Source organism: Carya illinoinensis, chromosome 15, assembly GCF_018687715.1.
Source record: "Carya illinoinensis cultivar Pawnee chromosome 15, C.illinoinensisPawnee_v1, whole genome shotgun sequence".
Taxonomy (NCBI): Eukaryota; Viridiplantae; Streptophyta; class Magnoliopsida; order Fagales; family Juglandaceae; genus Carya; species Carya illinoinensis.
In genome coordinates this window covers 2247456-2264291 of record NC_056766.1, presented here as the reverse complement: position 1 = coordinate 2264291, position 16836 = coordinate 2247456, and the positions used below count along the sequence as shown (strand labels likewise).

The 16836-nt window shown below is 35.3% G+C and overlaps 3 protein-coding genes across 5 annotated transcripts; all 3 read right to left on the bottom strand.

Moving 5' to 3' along the window:
• Nucleotides 1-573: 573 nt before the first annotated feature.
• Nucleotides 574-3080, bottom strand: LOC122296128 (neurofilament medium polypeptide-like). Its single transcript, XM_043105577.1, has 2 exons — nucleotides 2221-3080; nucleotides 574-2108 (listed from the first exon to the last, which is right to left on the bottom strand). Exons 1-2 carry the CDS (start codon nucleotides 2366-2368, stop codon nucleotides 835-837), a joined length of 1422 nt encoding a protein of 473 aa, XP_042961511.1. The 5' UTR covers nucleotides 2369-3080; the 3' UTR covers nucleotides 574-834.
• A 2165-nt stretch (nucleotides 3081-5245) lies between these two features.
• LOC122296127 (early nodulin-like protein 1) lies at nucleotides 5246-6904 on the bottom strand. Its single transcript, XM_043105576.1, has 4 exons — nucleotides 6513-6904; nucleotides 6278-6393; nucleotides 5754-6149; nucleotides 5246-5548 (listed from the first exon to the last, which is right to left on the bottom strand). The coding sequence occupies exons 1-4, from the start codon at nucleotides 6649-6651 to the stop codon at nucleotides 5486-5488; spliced, it is 714 nt and encodes a 237-aa protein (XP_042961510.1). The 5' UTR covers nucleotides 6652-6904; the 3' UTR covers nucleotides 5246-5485.
• Nucleotides 6905-8258: 1354 nt separating this feature from the next.
• LOC122296126 (G-box-binding factor 4-like) lies at nucleotides 8259-13766 on the bottom strand. Of its 3 annotated transcripts, XM_043105573.1 has the most exons (4): nucleotides 12562-13752; nucleotides 12375-12446; nucleotides 9539-9568; nucleotides 8259-8779 (listed from the first exon to the last, which is right to left on the bottom strand). In XM_043105573.1, the coding sequence occupies exons 1-4, from the start codon at nucleotides 13255-13257 to the stop codon at nucleotides 8681-8683; spliced, it is 897 nt and encodes a 298-aa protein (XP_042961507.1). In that variant the 5' UTR covers nucleotides 13258-13752; the 3' UTR covers nucleotides 8259-8680. The 3 variants fall into 3 exon arrangements, with proteins under 3 accessions (XP_042961507.1, XP_042961508.1, XP_042961509.1); XM_043105574.1 differs by lacking the exon at nucleotides 9539-9568 and having other exon boundaries at nucleotides 12562-13758; XM_043105575.1 differs by lacking the exon at nucleotides 8259-8779 and having other exon boundaries at nucleotides 9541-9568; nucleotides 12375-12477; nucleotides 12562-13766.
• Nucleotides 13767-16836: the final 3070 nt, after the last annotated feature.

The window sequence follows — 16836 nt, the reverse complement described above, 5'->3', positions numbered from 1 at the left end:
CTTCGTCATATTATTTTGAGGAACTTTAGTAAGATGATTGGAAAGACCAGATTAGGGAAGGATACGACCTTACTCCTGAGAATCGTGAACCGGGTAATCTAGAGGAACTCCAAATGCAGAATTGAACCCAGAATATCTGAGTCTACCATTGATTCTAAACATGTCATTTGACCATTAGACTACACCTTGACAGATAAATAGTATGATTAACTTCCATTTTTCTCTTTATCCTTTTGAGTACCACAACTATCAAGTAGTGTATGATGAGAGAATCTCACTCAGAGATAAATGTCTTACCTGAATCAATAAGGTTGAATTGGTTTGAATTTTGGTCTCGCATCTTGAATCAAAAGTAATCCATACTATTAGGTTCGAGTCATTTTTACTTTGTAATATGTTAATTCTGTCATTTTTACTTTGAATTTTATAAATCAAATCTTATCATTTAAGTGATGTAGATGGTGTGCACTATATACAGGCAATGATTCATGCATACAAACTTCCTACAAAATTCTCGAGATAAAGATGGCCAAATGTTTGATGGTACCATAACCCACAACCCCCAAATAATTGCCAACTGTATGAATCGGGTCTACTTATGAAATAACAGCTTGCATTTGGTATACATCATTGATTCTGACTTCTCATAGATATATCTAAAGAAGAATAGACACTTAGTTGATCAAGTACTTGGTCAATTTTCTAGAACAAGGCATAAAACCAGCAAACCAGATTAACAATATAGGCATAAGAGATCAGATTTGTCAATTTGGCTTTGAAGTGGTTCCCACTACATTAAGACATTAAGTCCAACCGATGTGCTTTTAAGATTAATCATGCACTTTTTACTTGTCTTTTCTTAGCTCTGTGAATAACAAGAGCTATAAAAGAGACGAGAATGCCCGATCCTGCGACAACACAAGGAACAAAGAGCTTACACCTTCTTGAAGCGACCTTCTTCTCCCGAGCTGCTCCCTCACCAAGATCTTTCTGTCTTTCTTCTTCGGATGATTCACCTTCTTTCTCTTGAGAACTTCTTTTGTTACTCGCTTCTAGAATCTCGTCTCCTATACTGGAAGATTTTTCTCGTTCTGTAACTTCATTTTTGCCATGCTGTTCGACAGGATAGTGTAGCTGTGGAGTTGCTGCTCGTTCTAGTTCTTGATCAGATTTGGATTTCGTTGAATCTGTAACATCTGTATGTGACACCTGCCTTTGTGGTTCTTGAGGTATTTTATGTCTACCTTCATCCTTTATGCTCTTTTCTTCCTCCAATCCTCTTTGTTCTACTTTCTCTACCTCTGGAATCTCCTGTTTCTTTCGCTGCTCTATCAATGCGGGAAGCTCTTTCCGTGGCGTATCAGTCTCATTCCTGGGTTCAACCACCCTAGGTTCTATGGTTGACACTTCTTGATGTTTAGTTTCTTCTGCAAGTTTACTCGCAGACTCTCGGGTTTCTTTCTCTCTTTTAAGTGACTCTTTCATAGCCCTATCAGTTTCTTCGGTGCTTTCAACCTTAGGCTCTTCAGTTTTCTCCGGTAGTGTTTTTCCCATGTATTCTTTCTTAGGGGGGAACTCCTCGGCTACTGGTTTTTGCCAATGAATTCTCTCTCCAATAATATTTTTTCTGGGAACCTCTTCGACAGTTTTTGTCTTTTCTGATCCCCACCTATCTGTCTTCTTCTCTACAACATGATCAGCTTCTATTGTTTTAATCTTGGGCACTTCATATTCTTTCTGAATTCTCACTCCTACCTTGTCTCTTTCAGGGAACTCATTAGCTACAACTAACTCCCTTTCTGATTTTGCTGTGGCTCTCCCAACTTCTTCTTCCTTCACTTCCTCAATCCCAACCCCACGAATTCCTTCTTCCTTTTTAGGCATGATGATCGTCAAGATTGATCCTTCTTCTTTGAACTCCGCCTTGATCAGATCCAAAACCACCCCATTAGGAATCTTGAAAACCTTCCTAAACACTTTGAGTTCTGTCCATTTCTTGTGTCCCATCCGACCCATAATTAGCGTTTGCTGCACCTGCTTCTCTGCATGAACTGTAAGTTGTGTCCCATCTTCACTTATCTTGATATTAATGTTCTCTTTCTTAAAACCTACATTTTGTATATAAACTTTAGGGCAATATCTCAAGCTGAGAAAAAAGGAAAAAACAAATGTGACACAATTTAAAATGGGAAAGAGTTTGTGAGACGAAAAAACATTGACCTCTGAGATGGACAGTGAGGATGAACATGTTGACATCTTCTCTGGACAAGAAGACAGGACCTGCTCGGTCTTTTCCGAGCTGAAAGTCGGCGAAAGAAGCAAGATCATCCATGGTTTTTGTGAGCTTGAGTCCAAATTCCACATCCATAGCTGATGCTAATCACTATCTATGTTTTTTGGGTGAATGAAAGGCCTTTCATTTTCTGTTAATCAGAAAGAGGTTATATAGGAGCACATGGGTGAGTGACTGCTAAGATGGATTTCCATTGTAGAAAGAGCATAAAAGAGGTTTGAGAAAATGAGTAAAGCACAAATTCATTGCTTGTTAAAGTGGGTATTTTGTAATGGGGGATATGAGGCGGTTAAAACGGTTGGATTCGGTTGCTTTTCCTCTTATATTTTATCTTGGCGGAAAGCTAATAACAGGCTTCCTTCCGTACCAAAACAGGCATAATCGTGGGCCCAGTTGTGTTCCAAGAAGCTCCTAACATGCAGCGTTCTCCACGTGAAAATCAGACAAGGTCAAGTAAGAAGTGGAATTAAGAACCATTTTAAGATGTTGCAGTTAGCATTAAGATTGAGTTGTTGAACCAATTCTACAGTGATCTTCAGTTCTTGCATTTGGAAACTATATATTCCGGAAGAAGTTCACGTTGGTCTTCGTTATTCGTTTGACATGATTTACTCCTCGTAAAAAAGTTGTAAAAGATGATCATATCTGTGTTCTTTTCCTTGAAACAATAATTAGGTAAAGTTAATGAGAGACTGTTGAGAAATAACTAAAAGTCCTCACCTTTCTATGTCAATTAGTTTTTAAAAGTAGTTAGGAAGAGAAGTAAAATTTAAATTATTGGTAGGTAATGATGTATATTGACTCTTTTTGTTCTTTTGATTTCACTGTTGATAACTGCTTAACTCAAAATTTTTTTTTTTTTTAATTGGCACCGAGTGTCTAGGAATAGCGTCTTGACTAATTCCAAGAATATACAGGCCTTCGGCAAGTGCACCTCATGTAATTTAAGGGAAAAATTCAAAGGGATTTAAACTTTAGAATTGGAGAGAGTATACCCTCAAATCGAAGGCCTTTACCACTTGAGCCAACCCCTACAAATTTGAACTCAAAAGTTTAATAGATATATTTGGTATTTTTTGGCTAGATATGAGTCTAACTCATGTTGTGAGATTTTGAATCTCAATGTATTGCAAGATATAATTTTGGAAACAGTGACCTTTATTCCTGCTGAGCCACATAATACACTTTCCATTACATTATTAATATACATAATTAAGTAAAACCTAAAGGAAAAATAATATATCATACTGAATTATTACTTTTCACATGCTGTTAATTGTTTTTAAAATTTTCTAATGTGACTTTTTCATATTTCTCAAATACTCATGTCTGTTTACAATTTTGTAACCAATGTCTTATAAAGTGCAAGGAATTTTAGAGACAATTAAAGAGCTTATAAATGTGATTAGAAAAGAACCCTATGAAGAAACAGCTTTCATAAGCATTGGATTAAACAAATAAACTTTGGTTTTCTAGTTTTATTCCTAAACTTTACTCTTCTATTTTAAGATTAAAATTTAACTGGTTCGTCATAGAGAAAAAGTTAACTCGTAAGCTTTCATAAAATTAACTTGTTTGTTTTTGTAGATGAGATGAGATAAGTTTGAGATAAAAGTTAAAAGTTGAATAAAAAATTATTAGAATATATATTTTTAATATTATTTGTGTTTTGGTATTTGAAAAAGTGAGATTGTTTATTTTATTGTGTAAGAATTTGAAAAAATTATAATAATGAGATAAGATAAAAATGGTTGGGAAAACAAGGCAGACTATATAAACGTGTGAGGAGAGTGTTAGAATATGAGTAGACAAGTGATTCTCTATTGACTTAAACATTTGTAATGATTCTCTATTTAAATAAAAGACACACAGCTCAAGATCTCAAATCTCACACGATGGAAAACTAACGATATTCAAGAAATTTTTCCCCAAGAGAAGACTGCATCTTTTCACAATTGATTCAATTATTATTGCAACTTACATGTTCAATCATATAAATTATACTCCTTGGTCCCTTGAGTTACCGAATGGGGACAGGGGACTGTGTATTTTGTTGGATGGCATTGATCACGGACACCCTTTTGCACAGCAATTTATCCAACTACATCTCTTTCTTTACCTACCAGTGGGACACAGATAGTGGCTTGAATTCTCGATCTTTTTCCACTGAAACTACTGTGGGAAAGAGTGTTTGCTCACGAGACATTAAACTTTCATCAAAGGACTACAGTGTGATTATAAACTATTCATTCTCTAAGGGGCTCTAGATCTTACCCATTCCCTTGCACCAAGCTGCATTGGACCACTATTTCTAAAGTCACTTGGCCAAGAGGTTCATTGATCTTGGACCTTCAATATAAAAAGATGAAAAGAGAGTGGGGATAGATAGTGAAAAAGAAAAAGTAGGTGTAAAACATGTCAGTCGGTGTTGGGAGGAATTCAAGTAACTGTGCCTGAAGATCTTTTATCCTGCAGGGCAGTGATGGTCTCCCTCTCTTTTTTCCTTTCTAGTTTCTAAATATATCTGAGGCCATTTTTCTAAGATTATGTTCCTGATTACTAAAACCTTGCTGGTTTTTCTAATTTATTATTATTGGTATTACTATGACTTTGTTACTCACCACTTCCTCCTAGGATGATAGTAGGATTCAAGGTATATCAGAGGTTCAACCATTTATAAAGATGCAGCTAAGCCTACCCTCCACCCTTACCTTCTTCTCCTTCTCTCTATGCAGAAAACTGAAACTGACATTAGACTTTCATCAAAGGATCTTAAGATCATTATAAACTATTAACCGTTCGATTCCTAAGGGGCTCTAGATCTTACTTCTTCCCTGGCACCAAGCTGCATTGTACCACTATTTTTGGAGTCACTTGGCCAAGAGGTTCATTGGTCTTGGAGCTTCAAAATAGAAAGAGGAAAAAAGAGTGGCGATAGACAAAAAGAAAAAGTAGTAGTGAACCAGTGCTTGATTGCGTGGCAAAACTAAAGACCAAAAGTGCCAATGATTCCAAAGCAAGGGTCTAAATAGGCTAACATCATTACAGATCCATAATACATAGTATAATCATCATCCTTAAAGCTACTTTAGACTCGAACCACGGTACATGGTGCTCATTATCCTGATCTATTTTACAAACATTAGCTGCAATTCTCTCTCTCTCTCTCTCTCTCTCTCTCTCTCTCTCTCTCTACAGCATCAGGAAAACCACACAAGATAGAGCCATTTGAACTGCAAATAAGCCCACCATCACCTGCATTCCCACCGGATTACAAAAAGGGTACCCAATCAACAACCCATCAAGACTCGCGTACAAAAGAAAAAGTGAAAAGAAAAGAAGGAACCTATTTTCTAGCAAGTGATCATATGAATAACCACAGCAAAGTTTTGCATACTTTAAGCTCATGTACATGTATATATACAAAAGTACACATAAATGTAGAGAGACATGTGCATACCTTTCCTCCATGCCCAGAGGTAGGTAAAGGACGTATGGTAGCAGAGTCCACTTCCCCAGTAGGCAGAGGAACCGCAGGGTTACTGTTAATAAATGGCATACCACCACCTTTATCAGGGACCGTGGACGGCACATTCAACGGAGAACTTGCGGTGGGTGCCGGAGTTGGAGTAGCGGCTTGGTGAGGCTGGTACGGCCACGGGAATGTCGGGGAGGACGATACGACTCCACCAGAAGAGGGTGCTGGAGCTGACGATGGAGGGGTTTCCGGAGGCATTATGGAAGATTCAGGGGGTGGTGTGGAGACCTTTATGGCGAGCTTTTCAGAAGCTTGGCATGCTTTGAAAGACCCATTGTTGAATGTAAAGTAGAAGAAACCCGGGCGTGATGGTTTCCACTTAGAAATGTAAGAAAAAATTGGTTAAAGTCTCAGTTTTTGAGCCATTTCTCAAGTACCCAGCTAAAAGATCAGAGGAAACAAACAGCTATTTTTATAGCCAAATGAAGAGAGAGAGAGAGAGATACCGTATAGGATGTGGAATTGGATTTGTTGAGACGTGTGGCTTGAGTGAAATTGCAGACATTGAAGGCTTTTTGGTTCCGGAAAATGTAGAGATTGTAGTGATATTTGTGTTCAAAAACTGAGAAGGTGGAAAAGACAAAGCAGAGGTATGTTAGTTTGACCCCAACAATTGTATAAAAAAGGCACAATAGATATAAATATTTAATGTATGTTTCTGAGTGGATATTTAATACTTACCGATGGAGTCTCCTATATGGACAGTAGGATTCTTCCACTCTGAAACTCCATCTACAAGTATTTCTATGGAGTGAGAAGGCTGAAGAAGTGAACATAGAAGGAAAATAAAGGAGAAGAAGAGCATTGACGAGGCCTTCATAAGGCTGTTCCTGTTTTAGTTCGAGAGGGGAAAACATAAAGAGGGACTCGATTCACTTAAGAAGGGTTTTAATTAGTAATTTGTAGCTTTATCCGTGGCCCCTGGCCTGTGTCATTGAGAAGGTAAAGAGAATTTTGAAAAATGTGTACAGCGAGAGAGAGAGAGAGAGAGAGAGAGGGGCAAGAAAGCTTGTGACAAAGTGGGACGAGAGGATGTTAAAATGTCTTGAAGTGTTTGGCTTTACATTGGGAGGAGTTTGAATGGTTGACAGACATATATATTGGAGATTGTGTGATATATTATTTTAAACAGTAAAAGTTGGAATGATTTTGTTTGAGGGAAAAAAAATGCCTCAGGGTTTCAAGAAAAAGGGATGGTTAAAGATGATGCAGAAGCACGAGGGAAGGAGAGTTTTGGATGGCTCTGCTAAGGATGATGATGATGATGATGGGGATTATTATTCAAAAATGATTAGTTCTGTGATTACAGCCTGTTATGCCTCTTATTTTTGGATTAAATAATCTTTCTATTGGGAGATGGGGGAATCCAAATTTTACTTTCTTCTATGTAGACTTTACCTTTTTCTTGTAATCCTAGAGGTCTTTATATAATGTAATGATGCTCATACTTTAATGCACAAGGGGAATAAGAACCCTAATAAAGATGAAGAGAATCCATGGTACCATTAACTAATATCAATGAGAATTTTTCATAGTTCCATGCTTAAGGTTAAGAGAATGCCCTAATTCATACAACAATCATACCCAACAATTAAAACTTTTTGTAGAAATGTTGTAGCTTATGCAGAACTGGCTAAAATACTCTTTCAACGTTCGTTTTTTCCATAATGGCAGACGAGGTTTTGGATTTTTCCTTTTGTCCTGGGCGCAGTGCTGCATATGATGGCTTTAGCCATATGACTTGAATGTCAAAAGGCTATGCCATATGCTGATGAAGATGATGGCATTATTGAAGATGGCATCAGTTGTGGCAAGTGACATGGTACCATTGAAGATGATGCTCTGTGAATTGAAAGCAAAAAACAAAGGGAATTCTACAGAAGGATGAATAAAAAGGCTTTCATGAATTGCCTTGGATCTGAAACTCTAATTCAGTGAAGCTGGAAAAATGGGGGTTTCTCTTTATTCCCTTTCCTCTTTTTTCTTTTTTCTCTTTTTTATGTTCCTTCATTGAATTGCAATAAGTGAAAAGAGGGAACAAAATATAGAGACCAGAGGACAAGATTCCTAAGAACATTTGAATGCAAGAAAGGTCCGAGCTCATAACTTTCTATGTGGCAGATTTCTAGTACCAGAAAGATATATGGTATAATAAAAGACAAGGAAAAGACAAAAGGATCTGTAAAAAGAGCTCTGAAGTTCAAATAAACTATTTAAAACAATTCCAATGGAATCTATACAAGGAAAAAAACTTAAACCAAAAAGGTTAAAAACTATAAGTATGATGTTTTTACCAATAAAATTAGGCTTATAAATATTTTGATCATAAAACTCTTAGGATTATAAAGTAAAATTGATATAATACCATATCATAACAGTTGCTTCGTTATTTTGACTTAAGGTGTTAAAAGAGATGGACTCACAGGGTTTATCATGAGTCTACTGCAATAATCTGCTATTAGAACCTCTACCTTCAAAGCTATAATACAGGCTACCTTGATCTCCCATGACAAGGCAATCAAGTTTCACAGTAATAAATAAATTTTTGAAAAAAAAAAAAAATCATATAGCACGCCAACTACATAATTCAACTTCAAATTTCTGCCTATTTCTTCAATAGAAGTCCTATGTCTTCAGCTATATAAGGAAATTCCCTTCAAGACTCTGCTTGCAATCCCTATTACTCCTGTAATTACTAATCACTAACCACGATTGCTCTTTAGATGAACCATCGGGTTCATATATTTACCTAAAAGATTATTGATTTCCAATTACATTGTTTCCTTTTTCCTCCCTATTCCACTGAAGGTTGTTTCTTTTTTTGTCCACACCGCTGAGCATATAAAAATCTACCACTGCATCGAATTAACTCTTCGGAGCTGGAATAACTTTTTTTGCTCACGAGGTGGTCTTCGCTTCTCCACCACTGGAATAACTTTTTCCATGATCTGCAGGAAAACATATGTTAATTGTATAGTTATTTAACAGAACCTTTTTTATGCGCCAATAATTTAACAGACTCTTAATTTTCTTTATCTGGTCCCCCAAACTTCCTCATACTTTCTAGTTTCTATCATGTAAATTGTAAATGGTCACACGAACAAAACATTCATGCTCCAAGGTTAAATCATGAACCAGTAAAGATTCATGATGTAAAATCTAAGTTGCCAACTTTTGTTAAGTAGAAACTTCTCAGTTCTCTGTTAGTTTAGCAGTAAAGCCTATAGTGTCAATAACTCTCTTTACCATTTAGACCAAATTGAACTTTTCATGGTCAAAAGCAAGGTGATATGAAACTCTCTCTCTCTCAAAGACCACAGAAAACCTGATTAAAAAATCCTCCCATTCTACTAACTAGAGATGAGACATCATTAACAACCATCTAATGGTAGACAAAAACTGTAAATCCAAAAGAAGACTTCTAACAATACCATAAAATTTCTCAATCTGTAATAAATCATTCTCAACCCGTAATTTTCATGCACTGCACAATATTTAACTCAAAACAATTTTTTTTTTTTTCATTGGTAACTGAAAACAAAAACACAAGTGCAAAACAAGGATTTTCCAGTTTCAAGTGCTTTTCCCTCAAATCACTCATAAAAAAATGTTTTTCCCTCAAATCAATCAACTTAAAATCTCCTACCCAAATTCAAACATTTCCCATACTTCTAAAAGAATGCTAGAATAAAAGAAAAAACCACTACCTGCTTAAACCTTTCCTTAGCCCTCTCAGCCTGCAAAAGAAAATCTTGTCACCATGAACTTGTATGTATCAAGAGATAACAAATGAACACCTATACCAAGGGAACTGATTTTTAAAAAATAACTGGGAAGAATTAAGCACATCTAATCAAGCAAAAGCTTGACCAAACCCTAGTTATCATATTTATTAGCTGTAACCTTTTTGCTGTTTTTTAGTTTAAATCAAGTACTTATTTCTCTACAAAGCCAAATGACAATGAATAAGAATTCAAGGGACTGAATTTGGAAAAAAGCAACAGCTTTTATACGTTATAAATACATGATACCATATCAAGCTTGATATCGAGCTTGAATCACTATCTATGCAGTGTAAAAATAACACAGACAGAAAAAGAAAAAGTTGCTAACTGAAAAGCTCATTGTTTCCACACTGAGCATATATTATCTAGCATTGGTTAAAAAACATGTGGAAGAACACAGAAAGATTTCAAAAACACGTCTGATATCTGATTTGATGAGATAAATTAGATTTGAGAAACATAACCAAAAAATAAAAAAAAAATAAAAGGCAAGACAAAGGTCAGCAGTCAGCATGGAAATGAATATGGACATGAAAATTAAACATTTGGAAAGTCATGTAATTACGTATTTTTTTTATGAGTAGTCTAATAATTATGTTTAAATATATCCTTCTAGAGATTATGTGAAAACCATCAGCATGCTTCTCATTTTGCCTAAGCAAATTACATATTATAGGACATTCATAACACATTTTTTATTCCTGCAAAGCTCTTCTTTTTTTTTTTTTTTTCCAAATGTCCAGAAAGGAAAAGGTGTAAGATATACACAGACTTAAGTTCTTCAATCAACAACTTGAAAATTCAGATATTTTGACCAAGTTTAGTCTAAATGATGCTGCTATCATGGCTATTACTAACCCATTATTAAGAAACTAGAAGAAACCTCAAACGGAATAAAGGGGGGAAAGCGAGAAAGAACTTATATAAATTACTACTATATATTTTATTTTTTACTTATAAATATAGATTATTATTTTATAAATATACATTATTATTTTATTGGGTCAACCCAAATCCAATACTATGTGGAAGAGAAAGTTCATGTCTTCAAGAAAAGAGTGTATACAAAAACAACAAAAGAAAAACTAAGCCAACTAATATTTCACATCCAATTGAACTTTTTTTGAGGCATGCTATTGATACAAGCAACCTGTAAATGACTTTGTGCAGTACAGTGCCGAATAATGAAGTAGTATGTAGAATATAGGTTGAACTAGATTAATTCAATGGAATTGGAATGTCAAGTAAAAAACGTAGACATGAAACATGATACCAATAATTTGGCTGTGAGATACATTTTGTAAGAAATTTTTTTCCAAGCAGTCGTCGTCTTAGAACTTGCTAATGTGTTAGGAGTTAGGGCAACATTCATACCTATATATGTATAGCCAAGCAAGATAAGCTCTATGAACTGTCTGAAGGACACCTTATGAATCTTGCTATTGTGATTTTTTTCTTGATGAGTATGAATCATGCTTCCGGAATCTTTACATAGACATCATCAGTCAAAATATAACATTGGTACCTGATCTATATTGCTACATTTTCCATCACTATGCCAAGAGAAATTGCTAATGTGGGAGAAAATAGTAAAATAAACAGAAAGGTTGCATATATTGTAGCTTCACATATTCTGATTATCTTACCATCACCATGTCAGTACTATAAGAATGTTAAAAGAATCAGCTACATCAGCATTATCATTCATTTGGTGGCAGTAAGAAAGAAAATCAATAATTTTGGGACAAAATTACAATCAAACCCATGATCCCATGACCAAAAACATATTTGTACTATTATTATATATATGAACAATCATCATACTCCACACAACAAAATGTCAGGCAAGAAGCAACATAATCATGACATGCATCTGCCTCAGACAAGGATGCAAGATTAGGGGATGCTTGGGGAATGAGATGAGATGAGAATTTTGTGAATAGTAGTGAAATGGTTTGTTAATAGTAGGGAAATGGTTTGAGTTAAGATTTTATTGGGTTTTGGGAAATGAGAGAGAAAAAGTTGAATAAAAAATATTATAAAGTTAAAATATTGTTAGAATATAATTTTTTAATATAATTTTTGTTGGGATTTAAAAAAGTTGAATTGTTTTCTGTATTTTGTTTGGAAGTTTGGGAAGTTGTAATGATTAGATTGAAAAGTTAAAAATTTAAAATCAAAAAGTGTTTGTATTAGAGTAATGTTTGGAAAGAAAATTATGACAAATTTTGAGATGATTTATGTTTTCCAAACAACCCCTTAGAATACTTGAGCAATGAGATCGCAAACAAACATTCGAATTGAAATGGATTAGTAGCCTATAGGCGAGGACAAATCACTGACCAGAATATTTTCTCTACTTTAGAGAAAACCAATAGTTAGACAGGTCGAGTTAATTCAAGTTAGATATACCCCCGGGATTACATTGTAAAACTGCAAATATCAAACTACACCATCAACCCTAGTGCCAAGCAAGATGTGGTAACTAATACCTCAACACACCAACAAGAGAAATGAGGCCCCAGTTTTGGCCAAAACAATCATCAAGGATTACTATAATATAATGGTGTATACAGCACAGAACATAATCATCTCTCAGCATCACAATTCAACATAACACGAAATGCTATTCAACAAGATAACCACAGCATCACTCGTTAGTAAGATTGAAAGAAAAATAAAAAGGAAAGTTTTACGGTCTTTCATTCTTAAATAGATAAAATATACAACATTTCTAAAAGTTTTTAAAACCTAATACCTTCTCTTTCAACAGCTGCTCATTCTCCTCCTCTAGTCTCGTCGCTATCGACTCTAATTCGACTTGATACGCCTATAATCCAAAACCCCCATACCACATTACACTAATATACATTAGATGAGACAAAAATTCAAGCCCAACAATGGAAAACAGAATCGTAAAGAATAATTATTATGGCATACAATACCTGTTTCCTCTCCCTGGACCTTGCGGCGGACTCCCGGTTCTTGATCATCCGCCGCTGCCTCTGCTGGGCCGCCTTATCCAACGGCTCCAAGACCGCGCGGCTTCTCTTTCCTCTCCCTGCACCTGCACCTGCAACCACATCCACCCCATTTCCGAACCCTACAATGGCCCCGTCGACGCTATCCAAAGCCGCGAACGGGCTCGGTGTGACTGAATCGAACGCGAAAACCCCTCCGCTGAGCCGCTCGGAAGGCACGACCTTCATATCCTCTTCCTCCACGGCCCCGGCCTTGGCCAGAAAATCCTCCAGAGTCATCATCTCATCCGGCACCTCCACCTTGCACTCCTTCCTGTCGCCCGAGACAATCTCGCGCCAGACCTCGTCAACTGTTTTCGGAGCATGGGAGGAACCGTTTGGATGGGAATCTGAGGGGACCGGGTTCGGGGTTTCCATCACGGTGATTTGGGCGTCGAGGAGGGTGGATTCGGTGGTGGAAGGGTTGGAGTCGTAAACAGTACGTAGAAGTCCATCGACGGTCATTGAGGAGGATCCTAGATTGTTGGCTTTGGCACTTGTGATTCTGCTGTGATCGGAGAGTGATTGGGCTTTTGTAACTGAGGAAGAAGAAGCGCGTCGAGGTTGATCCGGTTTCCTCGAATTAGAGTTCGTTGAAGTCATCACCTTCGACGACGCCATTTTCGCCAACTACAACGGGCTTCACACACACACTCACGCTCGCTCTCTCTCTGAGTCTGTCACTGATTTTCGGTTTCGGGATTTCGGACTTGTGATTCGGTTAGTATCGGCAAGAGGTAGAGAGGGAAAGGGAAAGATTTGTTGGGAAAATGGGAACCGAGAGACCGGAATGGGGGATTGCCGGTGACCCGTTGAGCGATTATTTGGGGATTGTTAGCTGGGGAATTATAACGTCACGGACGGCTGCGGCTGCTGTGAGTTTTGGTGGAGTTTTACGCCGTTGATTGGGACTGTGACAGTGATGCTGGGGATGGTGTTGCGTACTGACAAGCCTGTGATGTTTTGTTGGAAATCGGTTTCGGTGTCGTGTCGTACAGTGATTGGTGATGAAACTTCCATACTGTAAGAGCGAGAATGGGTCCAAGGCCCAAAACTCCCGTGTCAATTATAAATGGGTTTTTTTTTTAATGGCCCAGAAATATATTTGGCAGTGGTCAAACATAATAATAAAAAATTAAAAATATTCTTTTATTTTTTGTTTTCTAAAAAATTATTTTGATTTTTTATATTGATTTGTAAAAATTATTTTGAGTTTTGTGTTTTTTTATCACAAGAATCATGACAAACAAATTATATGAACAAAAAAATTTTGAACTTTTTCTTAAACTAATTAAACATAACCTAATTTCTGAAAATTCGAGTTTTTTCATAAATTCATTTAAACCCACATATAAAAATGTGACGAAAGTCATTTTTAAAAAATGTGAGTAAAATAATATTCACCGCGGTGATGGTTTTTTTATTTATTTTTTTCTCTAATATTGATATTTGCGGTAGGGGTGGCAAATCTGTTAAACTTAACGGGTTAGTTTTTCAAACCCTAACATAACTTATTGAAAATCTAATCCGTATTGACTCAAACACGTGAACATCAAATTTAAATATGTTAATTTTGTGCAATGTTTATATTGAATTAACAGATCGTATTATATATTACTACTCCTAATCTGCAGTGAGTTCTATAAGTAAAAAAACTAAATATAGATAAACATTGGATGAGGGAGTAATTATATCTTTAAAATAGAGGATATTGTTATGTGGTGGAATTTTTATCCTTTTTTTATTTCTCAAGAAGTTTGGCTTGACAGGCAATTTCTTGTAAGAACTTGATTTAATGAATGAGATTTGGTTATCAAAAATAATTATTTCTTTAAAACTATTTTACAATCTAGTTTTTAAATTAATTAATCGATCATATATGCATGCCATTCCATGAAAATTCTGGTACGTTAAACAAGTTAAATACGAAACAAATACGGTCGAAAACTATAAAATAAAAGTTGTAACTGTAAGATGATAACGTAGCTGTGACCAACCTTTCCTTTGCTTCAACAGCTATACATATATCTACCCCGGCCCCAACTTTCCTGTGTTCTTCGTGATCATGAATCTCATGAAATTAGGCATTCGGTACCACATGAAGTATTAGGCATTTGTGGTGATTCTTCCACGCATTTACTCGATCATATATGATTATCATGTTCACATAATTATGGAATTTTGGTATTTGACCTTCAAGACCACCAAAAACATATCAATTTTGGTAATTAATGATCATAATTACGATCGTTAATTCCTTTCCAATTTTGCGTAATTATTTGGAAATGTTGTTAATGCTGGCTGGCTGGATAGAATATTTGGGATGATCTGCTATTTTGGGTTTTTCTATAATTTGAAATATCATTAGAAAGTTACTTAGAATGTGTTAATTAATTAGTTTCAACCCGATTGGATGTTGAAAAACAGATGTTGAACTGAGTTGAATTCTTTATGAATAATAATGAGTTGAGATAGTACTTGGACGAGTTTTGTAGGGGCCATTTAAAATGAGTTTATATGTGTTTGGATGTTAAAATGAGTTTAGATGTATTTATAAAAAGTTGAAAAAAGTTACGTGTTGAACCCAAAGTTTCAAGTTTTGTGTAATTATATATCTACACATAGATTTTGATGATAACAAATGAATTCAAAGAATAAATGAGTCTCAAACTCAAGTTGTCTACACAATGGAATCAAGCACATCAAGGAATCAAGTATGAGTAAGAAGGGAACAAGTTCACATTAAAGTGATAGAGTAATGTTGTAAATCTCTTAAAAATTCAAAATTAGGATTAAGGTTCAAAATTAATATTTTATCATAAAACATTAAAATACATTTTCCACATGTGCATGAATATTTTTGAAAATTAAATTTGAAAATTTTGAAAGATGATTGATTGTCATCTTTTACATGTGCATGCCTTGATTAAAGGGTTGAACTTTGAAAATATTAAAGATGATTAATTGTCATCTTTCACATGTGTATGTTTTATTTGAATATTTTCAAAAGTAATTGATACTTTTTTTGACTTATGCAAAAAGTAGATGATTTTATTTGAAATATTTGAAAAGTAAAGTGTGATTCTTTTGTCATATGCAAAAAGTAAAAGATTAGGTTTGAAATTTGTTTAAAAGTAATTAAAATGTGCTCCTTTTGTCATATGCAAAAAGTAAAAGATTAGGTTTGAAATTTTTGAAAAATGAATGATGTTGTCTTTGACAATTGAAAAAGAAGAACCTTTTATTTGAATTTTTTAAAAAAGTGAATGATGTTGTCTTTGACATGTGAATCTTTTTTAATTTGAATATGAAGTCCCATATGCCTATAAATAGATCATTTGAGAGTTTCACATTCACAACACCAAGAGCATACAACATTCATTCAAAACTTTCATTCTCTCTTCCTAAGCATTGAGTCTTAATCCTTGTTCATTTTAAGAGATATAGTTTACGCTTTATTGTTCTTATTTCACTCATTGAGGAGTGTTTTCTGATACCCTACCCACTATCAGCTCTTGTATCAGTAAAAGGGTGTGTATAACCCTTATGCGTGTAGAAAGTGTTCTACACATGGACTAGTTAAATCACCACGTGTAAGGTGATTGCAAGTGTAGAGAGTGTTCTACACGGATCCTTTGTAGCGATGTTGTTCAAATGTGTAATAGATTTCTATCTCCACCTGAAGGAGGTTGAATAGTAAATTTGGGGATCCTCAAGGGGTAGCTTGAGGCGAGGACATAGGCAGTGGAGCTGAACCTCGTTAACATACTGAGTTTGCTTCTCTCTTACCCTTACTCTTTATATTTATTACTGTTTCGTATTTTGTTTATATTTTATATTGTATATTTGATTTATAATTGTTATTTTTTTTTAAATACAACTCAATTCACCCCCCCTCTTGTGTTAGTCATCTGGGATAACTTGGAAGTCATCCAGAAGCAAAAACAAATGATTTTTAGATAGTGGATGTTCAAGACACATGACGGGAGACAAGACTAAGTTCTTTGATTTTAGATCTAAAGAAGAAGGACACGTGACATTTGGAGATAACTTGAAAGGGAAGATCGTGAGAATAGGTAAAATTGGTAATGAATCTTCTCTCATAATTGAAGATGTTTTACTTGTTGAAGGTCTAAAACATAATCTTTTGAGTATAAGTTAATTATGTGATAAAGGATTTACAGTTACTTTTAAAGTGGA

Bases quoted from the DNA above. Each gene is read 5' to 3' on its own strand.
- LOC122296128 (XM_043105577.1), bottom strand. From the start codon at position 2,368: ATGGATGTGGAATTTGGACTCAAGCTCACAAAAACCATGGATGATCTT. The intron at 2,109-2,220 runs GTCAATGTTTTT...TACAAAATGTAG, and splicing joins CCTCACTGTCCATCTCAGAG to GTTTTAAGAAAGAGAACATT.
- LOC122296127 (XM_043105576.1), bottom strand. From the start codon at position 6,651: ATGAAGGCCTCGTCAATGCTCTTCTTCTCCTTTATTTTCCTTCTATGT. The intron at 6,394-6,512 runs GTAAGTATTAAA...CCACCTTCTCAG, and splicing joins CCATATAGGAGACTCCATCG to TTTTTGAACACAAATATCAC. The intron at 5,549-5,753 runs GTATGCACATGT...GTGGGAATGCAG, and splicing joins CCTCTGGGCATGGAGGAAAG to GTGATGGTGGGCTTATTTGC.
- LOC122296126 (XM_043105573.1), bottom strand. From the start codon at position 13,257: ATGGCGTCGTCGAAGGTGATGACTTCAACGAACTCTAATTCGAGGAAA. The intron at 12,447-12,561 runs GTATTGTATGCC...TTTGGATTATAG, and splicing joins GGTCCAGGGAGAGGAAACAG to GCGTATCAAGTCGAATTAGA. The intron at 9,569-12,374 runs GTATTAGGTTTT...TTTCTTTTGCAG, and splicing joins AGCAGCTGTTGAAAGAGAAG to GCTGAGAGGGCTAAGGAAAG.